Source organism: Polypterus senegalus, chromosome 11 (assembly GCF_016835505.1).
Source record: "Polypterus senegalus isolate Bchr_013 chromosome 11, ASM1683550v1, whole genome shotgun sequence".
Lineage (NCBI taxonomy): Eukaryota > Metazoa > Chordata > Cladistia > Polypteriformes > Polypteridae > Polypterus > Polypterus senegalus.
The window spans coordinates 15,927,080-15,952,317 of record NC_053164.1 but is presented as its reverse complement, the minus strand read 5'-3'; the positions used below and the strand labels follow the sequence as shown (position 1 = coordinate 15,952,317).

Sequence of the window (25,238 nt, the reverse complement as noted above, 5' to 3'; positions counted from 1 at the left end):
GAATTAAATACAAAGAACTCTGAAATATCAAATTTACTTGCAAAAGGATCTGCAGAGAACAGCACATCTCCTTTAAAGAGTCCTTTACATTGGTTCCACATTTTGAGTGATTATTCAACAACTGGGTAACTATTAGGTTGACAATAATTACTAATGACTGGATCAGAAAGCAAGACAAATTTTATAGATCTCTCAAAAAATAGACTGAAAGGACATTTGAACTAATCACCAAAATCTCAAATATGCGAGATCCCAAATTATGTTATATAAGAAAAGTCTTTCATTATAAAAATAAAATTTTCTAACCACAAGAGAAATTAAGCAACTATTTTTTGGCTTGTGTCACTCTAATTTAAAGAACGACTAAGATTTCTAATGCTCCAAATGAATGACATAAAAGTGCAACACAATTTGACATCAACAAAGCAGCAGAAAGAGAAATAAAGTTAGTGAACATAAAGAACTAATATACGTAAGGAATATTCTAAGTGTCTGTACACATGGGAGTTCAACGAAGGTGAAACAATTTCAATAAGCTAGAACTGCAGCATGTTGATACAGTGCTCATTGTGGAGCTAGACAAAGCACTGAAACTCAACAAAATGCAAACAGCTGCAATAACCTGGTGAACTAGGAAAACAGCTGGTCCAGCAGAATTTTATAAAAAAGCTGTCCCTCAAATAAGCCTTGTTAATGTCAGCAATGTTTAAGGAACTTAAGAGGTAACATTGTGTCTCCCACTCTACACCTAGCATCAATTACAGTCTTTGCACTCTTGAGACCATCTTGAACGAACATCTTTCTGTACAGATATTGCTGCCACAATTATTCATTTTTTTTTTTTTTTAACTACGGTCAACTAATGGTCCCTGCGCCTCCTCAAATATTGCACACCAGCAAGCTACAATGCTCTGATCATACAGTTTTTACAAATAATTGGCTAATCATGGCGGCAGCAGCTGCCCTACACTATCCAGAGGAAGGACCCTACAACTATTTTTCAAAAGTCTCGTCTGTGAAGTAGTATTTCACTAGAAAAACTGAGAAAATGGCTGCTAATCCACTCTGTAAAACAAACATGGTGCTCCACATCAGGACTATTTCCATGTATAAAGACCTGGACAGAAAGCAATTTGGATCTACAGCGCTGGAAGAGACATTAGTACCATAAGTAACCCACTTATACTATGCCAACTGACAATTTTTCTTTAAGCTGTGAAGTTGTTCAACCAAGGAAATTTATGCAAGTGAGTAGCAATGGGACAAAACAAAGCCACATAATGTTTCCAAATAATACTGACAAATACAGTCAATTAGTCTGCTATATGCACATGCCAGTTGCCACCTTTACCAATTGTGAGTGCACTGAAATAAAAAAACATTTCAATACATAATTCTATCTAAATAAAATCAGCTAGTCTGTTAAATGCACTTGCTAGCTTTATTTCAGGTAGTGTTGCATATTGATATCTTTGCAAGATTTGTATGCCAAGGCCAGTTAACTTGTGCCTCTTTAATGATTTGATTATCCAGTGAATACAAAAGAAAATTACTTATCAGCAATAAAACCATACATAAAAATGGCAGCTTTATTAAGTTTTTAGGTATCTTCTCCGGTGATTAAACTGAAAATAAATCAACATTAATAAATAACCAGGCTGTTTCAGAAGATGCATTTTTAAATCTAGTGCAGATGTCATGGTTGATCCAAACAATTTGCCTCAAGGCAACACAAAGCACTCTACCTGCAGATGAGATGATGCTGGAAAGCTGGCTTTTTTGAAAAGAAACACTTTCTACTGCAAATCAGTCCTCTGACACACTAACACAGAGTACTTTCAGCAGAACTGTTCTTTGTGTAGTATAAAAGCTCTGCTACAATAGTGAAAAACAGAATTTGATGGTTTAGTACACGTTACACTGATGTTGTAACCAATTTAAATTATCTAGAAGATTGGCTTTCCACAAAGAAAAACAATGCCAACTAACATCAAAAATGTAAAGATGAAAGAGCCGATTAGCATGCATATTGTTAGCCCTGCCGGTCTCAATTTTTTATTTAATGTATGACAAGAACTTGTACAAATTAAGAAATCAGAAAATCAAGAACAGCTTTGCAAAAAATAAAGAAGTTGCACTTAGCAATCGGTCTAATTAATTACATAAATGTTTAGATGTGATAATGGCAATAATGATGTGAATTTTAAAAATGTGCGCACCCCTGCAGACATTACCCCTTGGGAGCAAAGTGCGAAACTGTACTAGAGTCAGTAGTGTTATAATTAAAACTAAAACAGAAAACATTCACTGGTATCATTTAAACAGTACTTGACAAAGTTGCCTTATGCTGAATATACAAAGCTGAGCCAGCCCTCCTGAATTTAGAAAAAAAAAATCTGTATTGTATTTATAATGTCTATGAATATGCATCTATGTATATCTCAATTAAAGATACATTTGTAATGGGCCTTGGGAGTGAATTTACATAAATATTTACATGATCATTTATTTAAATTATAGTTAAGCTAAGCCCCCCCCAAAAAAGCAAAAGTAGTGTACTAACTTTTATTTCTTAAATTTAAATTAAAATAGTGCTTATAAAAAGTATTCATCCCAGTATACAACACTGAATCTTAGTGGATTTATATTGGCTTTTCTTGACATTGATCAATAGAAAAAGACTTTTTAATGAGAAAGTGAAAACATATCTCTGCAAAGTTAAAATTCAGAAAACATTCAAATGACTACTTGGATTTAGACATAACCAGATGTTCGATCATTTACATTGATAAACGTTGATGGATTTATCAGTTACGAAATAATCATTGGTGATAGTTGGTCTGTAAGTAATGCTAAGTTATGCTGTTAAAGTACCGCCATCAATTATAATGCTAATAAAATTTAAAAAAAAAAAAAAAAAAACAAAAAAACACACCAACATTCCCTTCAGTACTATAACAGGATAAAATCTGAATCTGTTAAAAATGTGTAAAATCTACAGATGTGGCCATACAAAATTCATGGTGAAGCCTTTTGCATCATTTCATTTGTAAGCTACTGTGTTATGCTTGGCTTATCAAAATCACCAAAAGATGGCACTCTTAAACAAGTACTACATAATTAAAATGGTAATCCTTATTTTATAATTACACCTCAAGAATGGCTAGTTGATACACTGAAGAAAAAAAAAAAATCAATCCTGCATAAATACAGTAAATGTATATTTTAGCAGCAAAAAGCTGTAGTCCAATGATTTTAAATGATTACAAGAAATTGGGTGCATGAGTATTACATTTAAGTGGCATCTACTTGCTAATATCAATTAATTGTGCAAGAGTATATTTGTTTGTAGAGAAATGTTGAAAACTACCATTTTTTAATTAAGCCTTGTTTCAGTTAGGTACATTACAGAAAAAACGAAACACTACGACAGCTTGTAATTATGAAGAATTTTCTTTAAACATATTATGCATAAATACTATTGTACATTTTATTAATGTATGTATTTTAATGAAATTTTATTTTGTTTATTATTTTATCATCACTGAAAAAAAGAAATAGTTAACACCGGTGGCATAAGGTTTAATTATAAAAAAACTTCAATGTAAAACTTCTAATTGTCTGGTTATGGAGGAAATTAGTGTAAAATTACGAACAAAAACTAAATTTGAAACAGGCCAATCAAATAAAATCAGTGATCGTATCAGCCTTATATTAAAAAAAAAAAATGTGATCGGAGCAACCATAATAATTAATAACAAAAAATAGAATCTCTTCATTTAAAAACTACTCAGCTCACTTAACTGTGATAATTTTAGAAAAACCTGACATGTGTCCCGATTGTATAGTTTTTTTCTAACCGTGATTTTTAAACGCAGAAGAAAAATCCTTTTTAGAAGCCACTTAATAAAAGTACAGTATAGGAAAGAAATTGAACAGCAAGGATATAAATAATGTTATATATATGTATGTTATATAGTGCTGCTACATAAATTTGACAAGATTATTTGTTAGCTTTCAACTAATGGCAAAATGGAACAGAGGTAAGTTGTGTTCTGTAGGCTGGGGTTCCACGACAGTTACGTGTTTTATTTTTCATTAAAAAACAGGCATTTTTAAAAGTAAAAAACATGAGCATTATTTTTTTATCCACTGCGTCCTCTATAGATGCTTCTAGAAATTGGTAGTTCATCTCCAGTCCTGCCAACTTCCGATAACCTCACAAAAGTAACGGGGACTACCAAGGACGTACTTAGTGATACGGAAATTGCAGAGGGTGAAATACTGCTTAGAGTAAAGAGGCTTAAGAAAAGAGTTTAAAAGTTCAAATTGCAACAACAGACATTTCAGACATAGACTTCTTACAGAAGTTAACTAGGTAAGAAAGTAAAGAAGAGATCAACCTTTTGTTCAAAAGCTTTACTGGTCGATCAGTTAGTGAAAAACAGCAAGTGCAGCATGGCCCTGTGTGCTCATGTTCACTAGGCAGGAAAACACGGCTCAAAAGATTGAGCAGCAGTTAATGAATCAGAGAACAATCATATAATCCAGAGATAATCGGGGTTGAAAGTTTTGTTATTTTTTTTTCTATTCTGCAATGAACCATAGACAGAGTGTAATTATGCAGTCTTATGTAATTGTGCCTTGATTACTCACAATCTTTTTACAAAAACAACACAAAACGCAAATTCATTTTCACTGCAGTATCATCACTTACTTCAGAACAAAAGTAAATTGATGGGTTCGCATCTCTTAACCCTTTATTCAAGTCTGAAAATGTGACACGGTTATCAGGTCAGCACTTTTACACTAGGCTTGACAGTTTAAAAATGTCATTTTCTTGCTGTGTAATTACAAAAAAAATATGCACCTGATCTACAGAAGCAGTTTATTTCATCACTGAATAAGGAGTTAAAAAAACTGCCCAAGAGCTGGAAGTTATATAGGGCTCTAATTTGGTTCCTGGAGGAACAAAGCAGCTACAGGTTTCACTTCCAGCCAGTTTCCTAATAAGTACCCAATTAGTGCTGCAAATTGTATGTACTTTGGACTACCAAGCTGTATCATTAAATAATGTAAAATTGAGTAACCAGAAGAATGTACTTCCAATTTATGACACAAACTCACAAAACACCTGGGGCCTCATGTATAAACGGTGTGTAAGCACAGAAATGTTGCGCAAGAACTTTTCCACGTTCAAATCGCGTTGTATAAAACCTATACTTGGTGTAAAGCCACGCACTTTTCCACGGTACCTCATACCTTGTCGTACGCAAGATCTCCGCTCGGTTTTGCAGACTAGCGGCACCCAGCGTCAAAGCACTACTACTGTTCCTGTGTGGTTACACCTTATTTTCCTGACGCGGCTTTATAAATACACTGAAACTAACCGCATATTGTTTATTAGTGTAATGCATCTGATTGTAATTAACTTGTAACAATATAATGGCCTAGGGAATAGCCATAGCATTCCAAATACCAGAACTGCTTTAGCATTGTTACTCTCACTGCACCACCTTCTTTCAGCTGCTCCAGTTAGGAGTTGCCACAGTGGATCATCTTTTTCCATATTACTCTCACTGCACCACTCAGAGTATTTATATCACTGTATCCGAGTGTGAATCACAGCAGCAGCTGATCGGAAAGAATTATCGGTATACAGCTTCAAGGACACACTGTCTCAGCCACGGCAAAATGTTTCAAAGCCTTTCCTGTACGGACCTCGCGGTTCAGAAACAGTTTCATCCCAAGAACTTTAAACGCACTCAATCAAGTGCTCCTCGTAGAACTGTTTGTACTTATAAGTACTATTACCTCACTTTTCACTTCGGACTCAAAAAAGTCTGGAAAAACTACAGCTGTGTATCTAGGTTAGTCAGGAGACACCCCTATAATTTTTTTTTTTTTTGATGCAAAATCAATACTTTCCAAGATACAACCAGCTTTCCAAAGGGAGGGGGTGTTGATTTTATGCAGTCTCATTTTTTCATCAAATTTCACAAGTCCATTGATCAAGAACTAAACCACCAAGCAAGCACAGACTTTGCATGCTGATATATTAACGGGTATAGTATGTGACAAAATTAAAACATTTGATCCAGATAACCCTGCATGGTCAAAGTGGCCCCTTCAAACTGACCAAAATTTGAGTTTTTGGCTTAGCTACATATAGGCCTTAGAGACATGTGTAACCAACACCTACTTTTCATTTTTTTTTCCTAATTCAGATAACTATATAGGCTTTATGAAAAAGTAATAAACAGAAAAGTAACTGTATCTGGGTTTCAACAGCAGACCTCTCAAATCCAAAAAATCATTCTGGATTTGATTTTCAGAGCAATCTAATGGCATACAGGATTGTGCAGATAATTTCTAAAATATTTTTCATTTATTCTACAATGTCCCTTCTTTCTTAAAACTCAAACCTTATTTTCCTATGCAAATCTTTCATGATTATTTTCCATCCTAAACATTGGCTGCATGCGCCGTGTATTGGTGACTGTCTGAATATTCACCACTCAGCAGCTGAGATCCTGCCCTCTCTCGATCACACTCCTGATGGATCAGATGCATCCCTCACATTAGCCCAGTGTTCTACTGGAGGCTATGTTGGATGCTTATATGATGAGAAATGTTGAATCGGTGATATTCATGACAAGAGTCAATAAGAATAGGAAATTATGATTTTTTTATGCATCCAAACTATCCTGCACAGCCTTTCTATTGGCTACCTAGAGAGACAATATTTGTTGGGTGCCATCACAGCATGTCAGTGCACTGCTTAATGCACCTACATAGGTCAGGGGGAGGCAGTAATATTTTGATCACATAGATGACGATGCTCTAACTGCACTTTGATTGAAACAGAAATGAAATGGGTCACATTCCTGCTGCTGCAATACCAAAGATTTTAACATTTCATTATAACTATTGTTGTATTTAATGAGAAATCAAGTAGCTGTTGTTCAGGTGTTGTGCTTAATATCCCTTTGGTGTTTTTTTTCCCTCCATTTATCCTATAACCAAGTTAGTGATGAAGAACCTGATTATCCTTAATGACAAATTGTCAGTTTAACCCATGTGTAGAACGGAAAACAAATGAAAGATTCACATAAGACTTGTTTTTTGAGAAAGAGGGGACAATGTAGGACACAGGAAAAATTTTTTAAAATGTCTGGACATTTGATAGGTCTTCTGGTCAAACTCTGGTGCAGTTTGTTTGTTTATAACCTTTTGAAAATCCCTGTCTAGGTATCTCAACTTGGAAAAAAAAATTCAGCAAGCTGTATCAGTTAGAAGTATGCTACTGAAAGCCTAAACATGGCGCATATATATATATAATAATAGTTTTTGACGGTGTGCCCTTAACCAAGCGGTGTCATCAGGAGTAAACATTTTGATTTTGTTACGTACAATTCCTGTAAGTTATTAGTACACAAAATCTAAACATGTTACGTGGTTTAGTTCTTCAGATATGGTCTTGTGAAACTGATGGAAAATTGGCTGTATCTTGGAAAGTATTGATCTTACATCAAAATAATTTTACAGGGGGTCTCCTGGATAACATGGGTACACCCGATATGTTTTTCAGAACTTTGAGGCCAAAGTGTGTGGGATTTCTGTAAAAATCATTTGATTTGACATGGAATGACCCACTGGTATACCAAGCAACACAAATTAGGGGACACTGGTTTTCCCTCAAAAAGGTCACCTTCTGCTTAATGCTCAACACGCTAGTGCTACAAGACAGGTCTGCTGCAGACAAATTGTTTTAAGGCAGAGAATTGACTTAATCTGCACAATGAAACTGCATACACAGCATCTAAATGTGTATATCTCATGAAAAGTGGTTTCTTTGTGGAATGCTGGTAAGTACAAGGTTTACAGTGTAGTTATCCATGTATGATGCAATTTGTCTACTTATATATAATAACCAAAAACTGACAGCACTCTACATAGTTAGCTTACTCTGTATCCAGTGGTACCAGAGTAAGACTTCATTTAACACTAGATCACTAATTAGCTTCTCTCCCTGATTGCCAATTGTGTACTTTGCATACTACTTCAAAAGCAAGTGAATTAAAAATCAAAGTAACAAAATATGCTTCATTAAAAGGCTACTAATTATGAAAGTGTTGGGTTTGAAAACATGCGGACATTGCGGCCCCCTAAGAACGGAGTTCGAGACCGCCAGCTTTGTGATAAATAAGGCTAAATCTTCAACATTAAATCCCTTACTCAATACCACTTGCTCCATTATTTCCACTTACCCACTCAATAGGTGGCTTGCAAAACATTGCCAAGGTTTCGTTTTTTGACTTTCAATGTTAAGATAATGGTTTCAAGAACATGTCACAAGAAACCTATATTTGCCATCAAATACGTATTTACAAAATAAAGGAATTCAGTTTGTAGTAAACACAGGCCTTTGGAAGTACTTAATTACATCACATCATCATGATTCAACAGTCAAATATTTACTTGTGGACAATTCAGGTAATGTATTGTTAAACTGCCCAAAGAAATACTTCTGTTATCCTATTTATCCCAAAAGTATGAACCCAAAGTTTTTCACCAGCATTTATAATAGTGTTTCTCTTGTCAGCAAAGTCCTTGGAATGAGCTCCCTCTCACTGTTTTTATACAAAAAAGATCAGGACGTTGGCTTTTATGTAGGCTGAATATGGATTTAAACAGACACACACCCAAAGCAGACATGACGCAAAGACTGAAGAATAGACCATGAAAACTGTAAAGATGACCACAAAGTACTGGATGGATGGATAGGCTTTATTGGTCTTCCAAGGGGTAAATAAAACTTTATAAGAAGCTCAAGATTGAAAAAAAGCATTTAAAAAGGTTGCAAACATTGAAGTAACCCAACAACAAGACAGTCAAGAATCAAACTGTGGTTTCTGATATGAAAGAGGATATTAGTATGATGTGTTAAAGTGTGGCATTGAACAAATGCAGATGGGCAATTGATGGGATACACTTTGTGGGTTTAAACCAATTACATAATTTTAAATTATTTTACTTGCAAAATGTGTTTTTCTTACAATTTGCTTAAACTATGTCAAAAAGTGTAATTACAATTACAGACAAGACAATAGTACTAGGGTGTTGTACCGTGTTAGCCATTATGAATGTAGAGAAGAGCCAAGCAAAATGACACCTTTTATTGGCTAACTAAAAAGATTACAATATGCAAGCTACCGAGGCAACTCAGGCCCCTTCTTCAGGCAAGCCAATGAAAGCAGTGTACAGGGTAAAATGTGTGCTACATTTCAACAATTTGCACTTGTTCACTAATACATTTGACAGGCTACAGAGTTTGTTCAATAGTTAAGACCACATAATGCTTCACTTCGCAAAAAATAGGACTCTTGCAGCTTTCCATTTTAATTTTTCTTTTTTATAATACATAATCTATAATTTGAGGCTTAACCAATATTTTCCTTACATTAACACCAAAAAAAAAAAAAAACTCAGCTGCTTTTCTGAGAAGGTGGCCAACTGCAAGCTTTGTACATGTTGTTCCAATTAATTTAAGAAGGAGCCAAAATGAAAGAAGTCCTAAACCGATACACATGACTGAGATATGCCATAATTGGACAATCAAATAACTGCATTGGTAATAGTTTTTACCAACAAAATTAAGGTGTTTTAAAAAGGGTACTTTGGCACAAAGAATAGGTAATGCTGGGAAAGAGACCTCTTTCTTAGGACCTCACGCAAACAACATAACTGACTGGTCTCAGCACCATGACAGTCACTGAAGCTCTGCCACAATACAAAGCACAAAATTTGTAGTGTGTTGCTGGAACTTCCAACACTATGTAGGTTTCCTTTTAAAACACTAATACATTTTAGGCCAATATGTAAACACCACATCTATTATATGAAATTTCAAAACACCTTTTAAAATATTTACTGCAGCAACAGTAAACAACCCTGGACAGGATGACAGACCATTGCTAGATGCATATGCACCAACCCAGGAATGCAAAAGCTGTAACAAAAAGTTACAAGCTTCCCCAATATGCACATATTTTGGGATGTAGAAGTGAAGCAGGAGTACCAAGAAGAAATTATTTTCAGACACAGGGACAATGTGCAAACCGTACCTAAACAAACACCAGGCACGAGATTCAAACCCATTCATGGACCAAAAAGGCATCAGTTATAACTGCTGCATCAGCCTTTAAAATATCTTTAGCTTTTTTTATTTTTGTTTTTCTTTCACACTGTTAGGACAAAGCAACATACTGTATTTAACTACATTCCCTCAAAACAAGTAATAGATTTCTAAAGCACAACCCATCACTTAAAAGCAACAAAAGCAAACTCGATACCCTATCTGAGTAGAGCTTGTATGTTTTCTGAAAGTCTGTAGCCATTTTCTAGTCTTAAGACATGCAAAACATGTTAAATTAAATTGGTAACCGTACAGTGGCTCAATGTAAGTGAAAGTGTGAGTAAGCCCCATGGTAAGCTTTCCATGACCCTGGACTGTAAGAAGTGGATTTGAGAATGTTATAAACTCATTTAAAAATAAACCCAAACAGTAAAATGAAATGACTTAAGGGCCAGAACTGGAATACAATATTTTATCTATTCAAGAAGTGTTATAACTTAACATTAAAATGAGTATATGTAGCTTACATACCCTCTCTTTTAGGATAAACACAAAAAAGCACAATTTGAAGTACTGACACTGGGTGAAGTATCTCTTACAAAAACGAACAAATGAAAACTGACTGAGGCAGAGAAGCAGCAAACTCCCATAATGTGAACAATTTCACAAAAGTCAGAACTCAATACCACAACGAATTTGTGAGTGGCCAAAATATAACTATTCTCACATGACAACAGCAGGCATAGTAAATTGCAGCGGGGTGATCGTACTTATAAATAACCAATGCCTTGTCTGAGTTTTCATACTACTGATGTTAAGACACATTACTAAAAACAAATTTTGACAAAGAAAGTTATAAAAACCACTTGATAAAAATGTTAATGGGTAACAGTTATCCAAGTACATTTTGAATTCCAGTAAAGAATGACACCATTAATAAAAACATCTTATGTGAATACTACAAGAATAGTGTCTTTGAGCAATGAATATGTGATCAATAATAATAGAGCAACTAAGCATTTCAGTGCATATTCTACTGTACAGTCATGTGAAAACATTAGGACACCCTTTGAAAGCATGTGGTTTTTGTAACATTTTTAATAAATGGTTATTTCATCTCCGTTTCAACAATACAGAGATTCAAGTAATCCAACTAAACAAAGAAAACTGAAGAAAAGTCTTTTCAAGATCTTCTGTAAATGTCATTCTACAAAAATGCCTATTCTAACTGAGGAAAAGATAGGACACCCTCACATGTATTCCCTCTTAAATTGGCTCAGATCTCACACAGGTATATCACACCAGGTGCACATAATTAGTAGATCGTTACTCTGCATGTTGAATGAGGCTTGCCCTATTTAAACCTCAGACATTTAGTTTGGTGTGCTCCTGACTGTTGAAGTGAGAGTGAGCACCATGGTGAGAACAAAAGAGCTGTCAGAGGACTTCAGAAAAGATTGTAGCAGCCTATGAGTCTGGGAAGGGATTTAAAAGATCTCAAAAGATTTTGAAATCAGCCATTCCACTGTCCGGAAGATAGTCTACAAGTGGAGGGCTTTCAAAACAACTGCCAACATGCCCAGGACTGGTCGCCCCAGCAAGTTCACCCCAAGAGCAGACCGCAAGATGCTAAAAGAGGTCTCCAAAACCCTAAAGTGTCATCTCGAGAACTACAGCAGGCTCTGGCTACTGTTGATGTAGAAGTACATGCCTCTACAATCAGAAAGAGACTGTACAAGTTTAACTTGCATGGGAGGTGTGCAAGGAGGAAACCTTTGCTTTCCAAGAGAAACATCGAGGCCAGACTGACATTTGCCAGAGATAAAGTTGACAAAGACCAGGACTTCTGGAATAATGTTCTTTGGACAGATGAGTCCAAAATTGAATTATTTGGACACAACAGCAGAGGACATGTTTGGCGTAAACCAAACACAGCATTCCAAGAAAAGAACCTCATACCAACTGTGAAGCATGGAGGTGGAAGTGTCATGGTTTGGGGCTGCTTTGCTGCAGCAGGACCTGGTCAGCTCACCATCATAGAATCCACGATGAATTCTACTGTGTATCAGAAGGTGCTTGAAGAACATGTGAGACCATCAGTTAGAAAATTAAAGCTGAAGCGGAACTGGACCATGCAACATGACAATGACCCAAAACATACTAGTAAATCAACCAAAGATTGGCTGAAAAGAAGAAATGGAGAGTCCTGGAATGGCCAAGTCAAAGTCCAGATTTGAATCCCATTGAGATGCTGTGGGGTGACTTGAAAAGGGCTGTACGTGCAAGAAACCCTCAAACATCTCACAGCTGAAAAAGTTCTGCATTGAGGAGTGGGGTAAAATTTCCTCAGACCGATGTCGAAGACTGGTAGATGGCTACAAGAACCGTCTCACTGCAGTTATTTCAGCCAAAGGAGGTAACACTCGCTATTAGGGGCAAGGGTGTCCTATCTTTTCCTCAGTTAGAATAGGCATTTTTGTAGAATGACATTTACAGAAGATCTTGAAAAGACTTTTCTTCAGTTTTCTTTGTTTAGTTGGATTACTTTAATCTCTGTATTGTTGAAACGGAGATGAAATAACCATTTATTAAAAATGTTACAAAAACCACATGCTTTCAAAGGGTGTCCTAATGTTTTCACATGACTGTATGTATAATTTGTATTTGACAAATGATATTTGATTTGATGTTTGAACATCTTATATATATGAGCTTAAGGTCCCAGGACTTGCTCTTAGCTGAAACAGAGTAAACTACATTTAAAAGAGGCATTATATCAAAACTGTGATAGATATAAACATAGAAAGACCAAGGCGTATTGCACCTTGAAATCAAATCTGCATTTTCTTATGTGTATATACAAAAAAATATATACATTTGAATGTCACTGCACTAGTGCATATAAACTACACACTTTGCAACTGACACCCCCACCCAGTTAACACCTTCCTGGTAGCCAACACATTAGTAGAATTTCACTTATGAAATAGAGGGGTCCTGAAAAAAAGCATCTGCTAAATAGGTTTAAAAGCTTGAAAAGGATGTACACACATTTTGACTTATGTCATCTGTCATTTTTAGCATTTGACTCAAGCTCTAAGCAATGTAGTAACATGATGAATGACAAATATTAAAACTCAAAATCTTTAATATGGTGGTATCAAACAAAGTGATTCAAAGGGAATTAATGTATTACCGACGTAGGCACCTCATTTACTGTTTAATCACTTTTAAAATTTCCCTTACTCTCTCTGTACATGAATAACCCAACTTTGAGTCACTGATATAAACAGTTAAGTAATAATCAACCACAGTGATCAGGCCAAGTCACGATTTTCCTTTCCTTTCCAAACAACTGAATTTCTCACTTAAAATTACAAACATTAATCATTAACTACATACACCAAAGCAAGTGAAATTCAGTGTATTAACAAGCATCAAACTCTACTACATAAACAACTCTGGGCCAGAGCCTAACTTTTAAAGACCATCTAAAATGAAATATCGAACATGAATTCTTTAACAAACTGCGCTATCAATCATTTACTGACAAGGGTTGATCAAAGATGAAGTAGGCCTTCAGGCATCTTCAAGGCAGACCAAGCAGTTGTGAAAAGACTTGTGAAGGAGATGAAGCATACTGACTAATATCAGAAAAAAAAAAAAGCACAACTTGACATGAGTCTCGAACAAAACCAGAAACCGGTCTGTTCCATAACTGCATATGCATACACTGTCCTAAATAGAAGCTTACATCCAAGATTCCCAGATAGCGCTAAAGACTACACAGTCATTTCAGCTTTGCTTTATTAATAACACAATAGGAAACCTTGGTCCAGTATGAATTCTTAGCATCTGACTGACAATTCCTTCCTATGCTATAGCTTCTCAAGGCTTTATTGATTTCTCCAAATTATTGTTATTGATTTACTCAGGAAGGTTAGATCTTGTATAGGTTATTTTCCAAGATCCTTTTAAAAGGGCTTTCACACGAGTTCCCAGGGTTTCCACTCGAATCTCTTTTGTTCCAAGCAGGTGCTAACCTAATTATAGAGATTTAGGATACATGTTACTAAATCAGGTTGATAAAAAAAAAACAGCTGCAAAGACTTTTCCAAAATGCACACAACCTGAGAAAGTCACACATACTGTAAATGAAAGAACATTCGTGGACGATAACCAATGAATTTTCAAAGGCAACTGTTTGATGGCAGTAATGTGCCATGCATAATTTTGCTTGACTGTGTGAAGATAAGCTTAAACAAACTGTGTGAAAAGTCTGGTTCCATGCATCATTGTATCCCCCACAATCCCCTCCCTGTATGCAGACTACTTATACCACAAAGATCTCAGGTCAGGGGAACCTACAAAACAGGATTCCAGTGAAGGGATTGCTGGCTCTTTTTCCACAACTGAAGGTCTCCAATTTCCCCTCGGAATTAATAAAGTATCTATCTAAACTACTATATGACCACATCCTTCCTGCAAATACTGAAGTTTAGGCTTTTGCCTGGAATGACAACAATCATTTCCAGAATGTCATTTCTATAACAGACACTCGGATAAGCAGAAACAAACTGTATTTTTATATGTCTGGATTCATATTGCTTTAAGTACTTGTAGGTGTTGATAGCAGATGCTTTTGTGTGGATGCAGTTAGCCTAGAAAATAACAGCTATCATTTTAAAAGATCTGCCCGATTCATTCTATAGCAGTTCTGCCACATACAACAATTTTAGCAAAAACCTTGTACAGCGAAACATGCAAGTTGCACTACTTGATTTGGCATCTTTACTTACTATTGGCTATCATCTTAGAATGACAAAGAAAAGTAACAGCAAACAATATACATTAGCTTCAATAAGTAATATTATTCTGAAGAATGAATAAACCAAGTTAAGCATTTTTGCCACATGTAATGCTCACACTGCATAGAAAAACTAAAATAAGAATGAAACAATTTAATACTGGAGCCGAGACCTCTACACTTTAAAATCACTAAAATAAAAAAATAAAATAAATAGAGTATTATATAAATTTACTACACTGCATTGGGGTGGCATGGCGCTGCTGCCTCGGTGGCACTACCAAACTTCACGTCCATGTTTTCCCTGTGTCTGCATGGGTTTCCTCCCACTGTCCATATACATGCAGGTTAGGTGAACTGGTGGAACTAAATTGTCCCTATTGAGTGGTTGGTTGTTGTATATGTGTTTGCCCTGCAGTGGACTGGTGCCCTGTCCAGGGTTTATTCCTGCCTTGCACCCTTTGCTTAGTGGGATAGGCTCAAGCACCCTCCCAAGACCGTGGTCTGCATTAAGTGTGTTAACAAAAATGACACGACTAGATATAGCACCTCTCTGTGGTCAACATCAAGGCAATCATTTTAAAAAGTTTTTTTTAACCTAATTTAATTTATCCAGTTCAGAGACATGGGGAGGGGGAACCTATCCATCCACATTAGGCAGAAGGCAGTAACCACATTTGGACAGGGTAGCAGTACACTTCAGCAGTGTTTCTTAAACTATGGGACACAGACATGTCTCTGATGGGTCTCCACATGATTGTGCAATACAGTTAACTACTTCAGTCAAGTACAAATTCTGTGCTGAATGATGCGACACCTACTCTTCAACATACTATTTATTGTGGTAGTATGTTAAACAACATAACAGAGCTTTCGCTCCTGTGGCACGAAAATATTGTAAGCATTCTCCACCTACAATCTTACAAACTAGTAAACAACCAGTCTGAGAAAATTGATGGCAAAGGAAGAATTGAAAAACCAGATTTTGAGATGAACAGAGTTAAGACTGAAATGTCAAAATGAAAATAGGAGATGTAGGACAAGAATGTGATGATTTTAATGTCATTTTGAAGGGCAAGTGAATTGGGTGGGAGTATATACATATGAAAAAGTTTGGGAACCCCTCTCAGTCTGCATAATAATTTACTGTACTTTCAAAAAAAAAGTATGTCTTTCATTCTCTAGGAACATCTAAGTACTGGAGTGTTTACTGAACAAAGATTTTTAGTGAAGCGGTATTTAGTTGTACGAAATTAAATAAAATGTAATAAGCTGTGCAAAAATGTGGGTCCCCTTGTAATTTTGCCAATTTGAATGCATGTAACTGCTCAATACCAATTACTGGCAACACCAAATTGTTTGGATTAGCTCGTTAAGCCTTGAACGTCATAGACAGGTGTGTCCAATCATGAGAGAAGGTATTTAAGGTGGTCAATTACAAGTTGTGCTTCCTTTCCGTTGACTCTCCTCTGAAGAGTGACAGACAGCATGGGATCCTCAAAGCAACTCTCAAAAGATCTGAAAACAAAGATTGTTCAGTCTCATGGTTTAGGGGAAGGCTACAAAAAGCGATTTCAGAGGTTTAAACTGTCAGTTTCAACTGAAGAATGTAATCAGGAAATGGAAGGCCACAGGCACAGTTGCTATTAAACCCAGCAGGTCTGGCAGGCCAAGAAAAATAAAGGAGTGGCATATGCGCAGGATTGCGAGAATGGTTACAGACAATCCACAGATCATCTCCAAAGACCTGCAAGAACATCTTGCTGCAGATGGTGCATCTGTATATCATTCTACAATTTACACAAAGAACATCTGTATGGCAGGATGATGAGAAAGAAGCCCTTTCTGCACTCACGCCAAAAACAGAGTCGCTTGTATGCAAATGCTCATTTAGACAAGCCAGATTCATTTTGGAAAAAAGTGCTTCGGACTGATGAGACAAAATGAGTTATTTGGTCATAAAGTGCTTTTCATGGCGGAAGAAGAACATTGCATTCCAAGAAAAACACCTGCTACCTACTGTCAAATTTGGTGGAGGTTCCATCATGCTGTGGGGCTGTGAGGCTAGTTCAGGGACTGGGGCCCTTGTTAAAGTCGAGGGTCGGATGAATTCAACCCAATATAAACAAATTCTTCAGGATAATGTCCAAGCATCAGTCACAAAGTTGAAGTTACGGCGGGGTTGGATATTCCAACAAGACAATGACCCAAAATACAGTTCGAAATCTACAAAGGCATTCATGCAGAGGGAGAAGTACAATGTTCTAAAATGGCCATCACAATCCCCTAACTTGAATATCATTGAAAATCTATGGGACGATTTGAAGCAGGCTGTCCATGCTCGGCAGCCTTCAAATTGAACTGAACTGGAGAGATTTTGTATGAAAGAATGGTCAAAAATACCTCCATCCAGACTCAAGACACTCATCAAAGGCTATAGGAGGCATCTAGAGGCTCAACAAAGTATTTATGTCATATCTCTGTTGGGGGTGCCAAAATGTATGCACCTGTCTAATTTTGTTATGATGCATATTGCATATTTTCTGTTAATCCAATAAACTTAATGTCACTGCTAAAATGCTAGTTTCCATAAGGCATGTCATATATTAAAAGGAAGTTGCTACTTTGAAAACTCTGCCAATGAGAAACAAGAATCCAAAGAATTAAGAGGGGTTCCTGAACTTTTTCATAGGACAGTACATGTGCATCTCAATAAATTAGAATATCATTAAAAAGTTAATTTTATAATTCAATTCAAAAAGTGAATATTATACAGATTCATTACACAGAGAGTGATATATTTTAAACATTTATTCCTTTTCATTTTGCTGATTATGGCCTACAGGTAATGAAAACTGAAAATTAAGCATCTCAGAAAAATAGAATACTACACAAGAATAAAAAAAAAATATAAAAATGTTGGCCTACTGAAAAGTATGTTCGTGTACGCACTCAATACTTGGTCGGGGCTCCTTTTGCATGAATTACTGCATCGATGCGGTGTGGCATGGTGGCGGTCAGCCTGTGGCACTGAGCCACTTTGATAGCAGCCTTCAGCTCATTTGCATTGTTGGGTCTGGCGTCTCTGATCTTCCTCTTGAGAATACCCAATAGATTACCTATGGTGTTTAGGTCAGGAGAGTTTGCTGATCAGGTATTAGTACATTTGGCAGTGTGGGCAGGTGCCAAGTCCTAGTGGAAAAAGAAATCAGCATCTCCATAAAGCTTGTCAGCAGAGCGAAGCATGAAGTGCTCTAAAATTTCCTGTTAAGCGGACGGCTGTGCTGACTTTGGACTTGATAAAACACAGTGGACCAACATCAGCCGATGACATGGCTCCCCAAATCATCACTGACTGTGGAAACTTCACACTGGACCTCAAGCAACTTGGATTCTGTGATTCTCCACATTTCCTCCAGACTATGGGAACTTGATTTTTAAATGAAATGCAAAAATTGACTTTCATCTGAAGAGAGGACTTTGAACCATTGAGCAACAGTCCAGTCTGTTTTCTCCTTTGCCCAAGTAAGACACTTCTGACGTTGACTCTGGTTCAGATCCGACAGTTGTAGCTCATGTCCTGGATACGTCTGTGTGTGGTGACTGTTGAAGCACCGACTCCTCTCAAAGCTGTGGTTATCCTTGATGCTTGTGCACATTTATCTGCCGCATTTTTTCCCTTCCACTTAACTTTCCATTAATATGCTTGGATACAGCGCTCTGTGAACAGCCAGCTTCTTTAGCAATGACCTTTCATGGCTTACCCTCCTTGTGGAGGATGTCAATGACTGTCTCCTGGATAACTGTCAAGTCAGCAGTCTTCCCCATGAGGTGTGTGGCCTACAGAAACAGACTGAGAAACCATTTCAAGGCTCAAGACACCTTTGCAGGTGTTTTGGGTTAATTAGCTGAGTGAAGTGAGACAATACGTGTCTACAACATTTAACTTTTTCACAATATTCTAATTTTCTAAAATACTGAATTTTGAGTTTTCATTAGCTATAAGCCATAATCAGCAAAATGAAAAGAATACTTAAATGATATCACTCTGTGTGTAATGAATCTATATATCTTTCACTTTTTGCATTGAATTACTGCAATAAAATTAACCTTTCGATGATATTCTAATTTATTGAGATGCACCTATATATACTGTTGTCTTCCAAATGCTGTTTCAGTGACCATGAACAACTGCTTGATGCCCATATTGAATCTGCAACTGAGGTACAAAGAAGATTTTGCATTAAGTTTAACAAGCCTCGGCGAGGAAGAATTCCTTCTCAGCACACTTTTTTAAAGTGGTTCAATAAATGTCCATCGGATTGTATTGTGAAGGACTTTTTTTGTTATTTATCTGACAACGACAGAACATCACAAGCTATAAAAAGATTGAGACAGACTGTAGACATTCATTATGATTTCAGTTGGTAGAGTTAAACATTTTAAACTGGACTGTTCAACAAATTATCCAGCAAGGTTTATTCAATTGTTCATATAATATACGAATAGTGCATAGTTTTTCAGAATAATGTAGCTTTTTTAAACTCATTTAATTGAACTGTTAAATGGAAACTGTGGTATTTGCAAGCTCACTTAAAAAATGTTATAAAAAAAAAAAGTATTTAAGACAATACAAATAAACTGCATTGATTCAATGCTGAACAACTGGAACCATGAGTCAAATGACCTTTCATATCACCCTTTCATAAATGATCATACTCTCTTCAGCTTTACTAAATCTTACACTAAACACTTCCACTAGCGTTAATATACCTCAGGAATCCACTCTGGTTTTGAATGATTATTTTTACATATAAAACCCGGCTGCTCCCTGTGCGGAATTTACACGTTCTCCCCATGTGCCTGTGCGTTTCCTCAGGGTACTCCAGTTTCCACCCACAGTTCAAAGACATGCTGGTCAGTTGGACAGGCAATGCTAAATTGGCATGAGTGACTGTTCACCCTGTGATGGGCTGGCACCTTATACAGAGGTTGGGTTGCACCCAAAGCTGGCTAGGATAATCTCCAACTGCCCCACGACCCTACTTAAGATAAGGGGGGGGGTTTGGAAAATGGATAATTGTTTTAACAATATGTTTTGCTTCCCACTTTTATCTTCCATTAATATTCATGCTAGAAATATGCTTATAAAGAATCAATAAGTTTCTTATTATATGGTCAGTTATGTCTCTTTAAGACTCCACTGCCATTATGAGAATAATCCACTTTGAGTTCCCAGCATGGTACTGATTTTCAAATATGGGCCTTCAGATTAAAAAGTTTAAGAACCCTTGTATGCCAGAATACAGGCAGGCACATACAAATAAACAGTCACTTACTTGACACCAGGTCATTTATGTGTTGTCATTTCCCCCTTAAATTTTTGGATGTCTGTTGAGGGGATGTATGCAAACAAGAGGATTGCCTAAGGCAATGCCCAACCCAGGACCCAAGCTGTGACACAGTAGTACTAAGTACTGTGGCAAACTTTGTGAAGAACTGCAGTTTCCGTATTTTTAGAAACAATCCATTATTATTAGTGAAGTGCCCAGCAGATAACCACAGAATGATTCAATGGAAGGGCCTTAAAACAGTAATACTTGGAAATTACAGGTTAAGGCTGTAATCACTAGGCCACAGTTCAAGACTATGAGACTTGAACATAAGATTGCATCACCTGCTGATCCAATAAGCTCATTTTTTGTTTAGCATAATTACTCCAACGTACAGGTTAGAGTTTCTCCGTTACATAAAATCAAGCGGAAATGCGTATGTTATTTAAGGAACCGTACCAGACAGGCTAGTCACCACCAACGTGGGCTTAAGACTCGGGGCTAGTAGAGATGCACTTTGGCAGACAAAACGATCGCCGTTAGGGCACCCCTCTTAGCTAAATGACAAATACTACGCACCTTGTAAATGAACAGAAAGCTTGGATTGACCAGTTTGGTTTGAGAATCGGTGTCAACATCTTACGTCACGATGCCATTTCCACGGAGCGCCTTGTACTCTGGGAGCAGTCCAGTGACAATCATGAGGCCGAGACCAATTCTCTCAATAACTCACTCTTATGAATGGGAACTGCATGCACAGACAAGACGTGCCTTCGCCTGCCGGCTACTTTTCCGTCTCATTCTTCATCCCAAGGACTGACATGTTATTATACTACACGAAAAATCGCCTAGCTCTGTGAAAATTATCCTTTATATATTAAACGCCTGCATTCGGGCCGCAGGGCAAATGTCGGACTATAGACCTGACCTTCTACATTTTTCCTTCCAAAATACTTAACCGGGCGCAAACGGTATGCTTTTGAGAGATTCGTCTAAAAATGTCGAACAAATGAACACAAAATTTAAATGCTAAGCGATAGCCCGAACGACCCCTGTAAATTATGACCAAACACTCCTCCGGCTAGACACCTTCACGGTTTGCGCGTCGTCGCGTGCTACAAGGAAACTTAGACTCGGTTTAGGTATGTCAGCCTCACTGGCCTTTATCCTCCTCATCTTCTTTCTCACCTGGCCATTACTGACGACTGGTGAAGACGGTCGCTGCTGACTCGATTCACTCTCCGGTACCGCCATCTTCCCGTCTCTCGATCTCTCTCGCTGGTTATCACACACACGACACTCTCACACACGCCGGCCGCGATGAATACGCAGGCACTGCTTGAAAGCTCGCGAGATGTGCGTTACATCATATGACGGTACACAACGTACCCGGAAGGTAACTTAAGCAACAAGGCATGCGTACAAGGAAACACGTCTAATTTAGGGACTAATAGGATATCTATGGTCACCTTTTACTATTACTTAATTAGCTCAGTTATGAATAAGTTGGGATCTGCTACTACTGAAGCGTATTAGAGCCACAGCGAAGGGAAAAAAAAACCAAAAACAACAGGGACACGGTGATGGAAAAAGTATGTCAATATTAAAGTAGATATGTCGACTTTAATCTTGACATAAACGATGATATTAAAGTCGACATTCTGAATTTAATCTCGAAATTTCAAGTTTAACCCCGTAGTTTATTTTGTCATTAAAGTAGAACGTCGTAAACTTCATCTTAAAATCGATGTTTAATTTATTAGTTATCATACCCCATCGTGAGATCATTGACCACAGCCAACCAGAGTATCCAGTGTGACATGTTTATTTCCTATTGCCTGCTGTCTCTCCTTTTCATAAGCTTTACGTTCCAACAATACATGTAAAACTGTCTCTGGAAAATGACACAGCATTTCTATGAAACGTGCTTGTCCATTTTAAATAATGCTGCATTTAGACGAGTACGTCCAGTTCGGATTTGTGGTCAGGACTGCTGCTCAGGGACGCACGTTGGACCAATCGGAATTACACTGTAACCAGACCACGCCTCCCGCCAGGTGAACATTCCTCTCGTTTGCGAACCTGTTTGGTTAAGCTTACTTCCTGGTTAGATATGCCATCGCCAAAGTCGCCGTTTACTGGCTTTACAGTATTGAAACCAAAGTCAGGTTAATGTGTACAGCATTAAGGCATGTAAGTGACATGGCGACACGTCTGTCACTGCGATGAGGTGCAAGACAGGACAAGTGTGATAGATCGATAAGTCAGTATATGATAGATAGATAGATAGATAGAATGTGAAAGGCGCTATATAATAGATAGAGATAGATAGGAAAGGCACCATATGATAGATAGATAGATCTTCATTTGTCCCAAGGGGAAATTTAGCTTTTTACAGCAGGTCCATGAGTATTTGGACAGTGACACAATTTTCATAATGTTCGTTCTATATGCTACCACAATGGATTTGAAATAAAGCAATCTTTATGTCATTGAAGTGCATATAGACTTTAGGTTTTAGCAGGTTGAGGAGACCCTGGAGAGGTGGAGATGTGCTCAGGAGAAGAGAGGAATGAAGGTTAGTAAGAACAAGACAGAATACATGTGTGTAAATGAGAGGGAGGTCAGTGGAATGGTTAGGATGCAAGGAGTAGAGTTGGCGAAGGTGGATGAGTTTAAATACTTGAGCTCAACAGTACAGAGTAATGGGGAGTGTGGAAGAGAAGTGAAGAAGAGAGTGCAGACAGGGTGGAATGGGTGGAGAAGAGTGTTAGGAGTGATTTGTGACAGATGGGTATCAGCAAGAGTGAAAGGGAAGGTCTACAGGATGGTAGTGAGACCAGCTATGTTATATGGGTTGGAGACGGTGGCACTGACGAGAAAGCAGGAGACAGAGCTGGAGGTGGTAGAGTTAAAGATGCTAAGATTTGCATTGGGTGTGACGAGGATGGACAGGATTAGAAATGAGGACATTAGAGGGTCAGCTCAAGTTGGACGGTTGGGAGACAAAGTCAGAGAGGCGAGATTGCATTGGTTTGGACATGTGCAGAGGAGAGATGCTGGGTGTATTGAGAGAAGGATGTTAAAGATAGAGCTGGTAAGTAAGAGTAAAAAAGAGGAAGGCTTATGGATGTGGTGAGAGAAGACATGCAGGTGATGGGTGTAACAGAACAAGATGACGAGGACAGAAAGATATGGAAGAAGATGATCTGCTGTGGCAACCCCTAACGGGAGCAGCCAGAAGAAGAAGACCAGAAATACCATATGAGCCATTTAGGAATGACAGACATTTTTCTGAATAGCCCTTCATTTCCAGGGGCCTAAAAGTATTTGGACATTTGACTGACAAGCTGCTCCATAGCTAGGTGTGAGCAGCTCCCTCATTACTTCATTAACTATTAAGCAGGTAGAAGGTCCGCAGTTGATTCCAAGTGTGGAATTTGCATTTGGAAGCTTAAGTTGTGAACTCTCATTATAAGGTCCAAAGAGCTGTCCATGCAAGTAAAAACAGGCCATCATCAGGCAGAGAAAACAAAACAAACCCACCTGAGAGATAGCAGAAACACCACAAGTGGTCAAATCAACCATCTGGTACATTCTTAAAGAGAAGGAGCACACTGGTGAACTCAACAACACCAAAAAGCCTGGACAACCACAGAAGACAACTGTGCTGGATGATTACTGAATTCTGTCCTTGGTAAAGAAAAACCCCTTCCATCTAGCTATAATGACTATCGGCCCGTAGCGCTGACTTCCACCATCATGAAATGTTTTGAGCAGCTGGTTATGCAGAGCATTAAGTCCATTCTCTCCCCCTCCCATGACCCATTTCATTTGCATACAGGTCAAAACATGTCCATAGAGGATGCCATTTTTGCTGCTCTTCATCCAGCCCTCATGCACCTGGACTCAAAGAACTCCTATGTGCGAATGTTGTTCTTAGATTTTAGTTCAGCATTCAACACAATCATTCCCCAGCAGCTAATAGAAAAACTCAGCCATTTGGGACTCAAGACCTCTTTCTGCAACTGGGTGTTGGACTTTCTTACAAGGGAGGCCACAAAATGTGCGGATCGGCAATAATACCTCTAAGACCATCACGTTGAGCACTGGGGCCCCACAAGGGTGTGTGCTCAGCCCGTTGCTGTTTACCCTGCAGACCCATGACTGTGTACCAATCAACAGTTCCAATCACATTGTCAAGTTTGCGGACGATACAACCGTGGTCGGCCTCATCACCAACAATGACGAAGCCAACTACTGGAATGAGGTGAGCCAACTGGTCCAGTGGTGCAAAGACAACAATCTCTTCCTGAACGTGGGAAAGACCAAAGAGATTGTGGTCGATTTCAGGAGAGGTCATTCACAGCAGTTCCCACTGACCATCAATGGAGTAGCTGTGGAAAGGGTGATTAGCACCAAGTTTCTGGGGACGTACATCTCGGAGGACCTCTCCTGGTCAGATGACATCACATCACTGGCCAAAAAAGCTAAAACCTGCTTCTACTTCCTACGCAAAATGAAGAAGAGCACAAGATCCACCCTCCATCATGTGCTCTTTCTACCGGGGCACAATCAAGAGCATCCTCAGTAGCTGCATCTCTGTGTGGTATGGAAGCTGCACTGCCTCCTGTAGGAAGTCCCTGCAATGCATAGTGAATGCAGCCAGTAAGATCATTGGTGCCCCACTGCCCTCCCTCAAGGACATTTTCCACACCTGTCTCACCCGTAAAGACCATCAGCGTTGCTGGTGACTCCTCCCACCCCTTTCACTTCCTTCTTAGCCTCCTCCCCTCAGGGAAAAGATACCGGATCCTCCAGGCCCGCTCCACAAGACTGTCAAACAGCTTCATCCACCAAGCTGTCAGGATGCTGAACTCTGTCCACTACCTTCACCCCCTGCCCCGGGACCGCAACAAGAGTCACTATCTACCAAGTACCCTACTTCAGCTGGTATTAT

The 25,238-nt window shown here is 38.1% G+C and overlaps 1 protein-coding gene across 1 annotated transcript in view; it reads right to left on the bottom strand.

Moving 5' to 3' along the window:
- Positions 1–21,639, bottom strand: part of clptm1 (CLPTM1 regulator of GABA type A receptor forward trafficking) — a 59,080-nt gene extending 37,441 nt beyond the window's left edge. Inside the window, exon 1 of the mRNA XM_039768084.1 lies at positions 21,467–21,639. Within this exon, the coding sequence (XP_039624018.1) occupies positions 21,467–21,532 (66 nt within the window). The 5' untranslated portion in view covers positions 21,533–21,639. The remainder of the gene's footprint in view (positions 1–21,466) is intronic.
- Between the last annotated feature and the right edge of the window lie 3,599 nt (positions 21,640–25,238).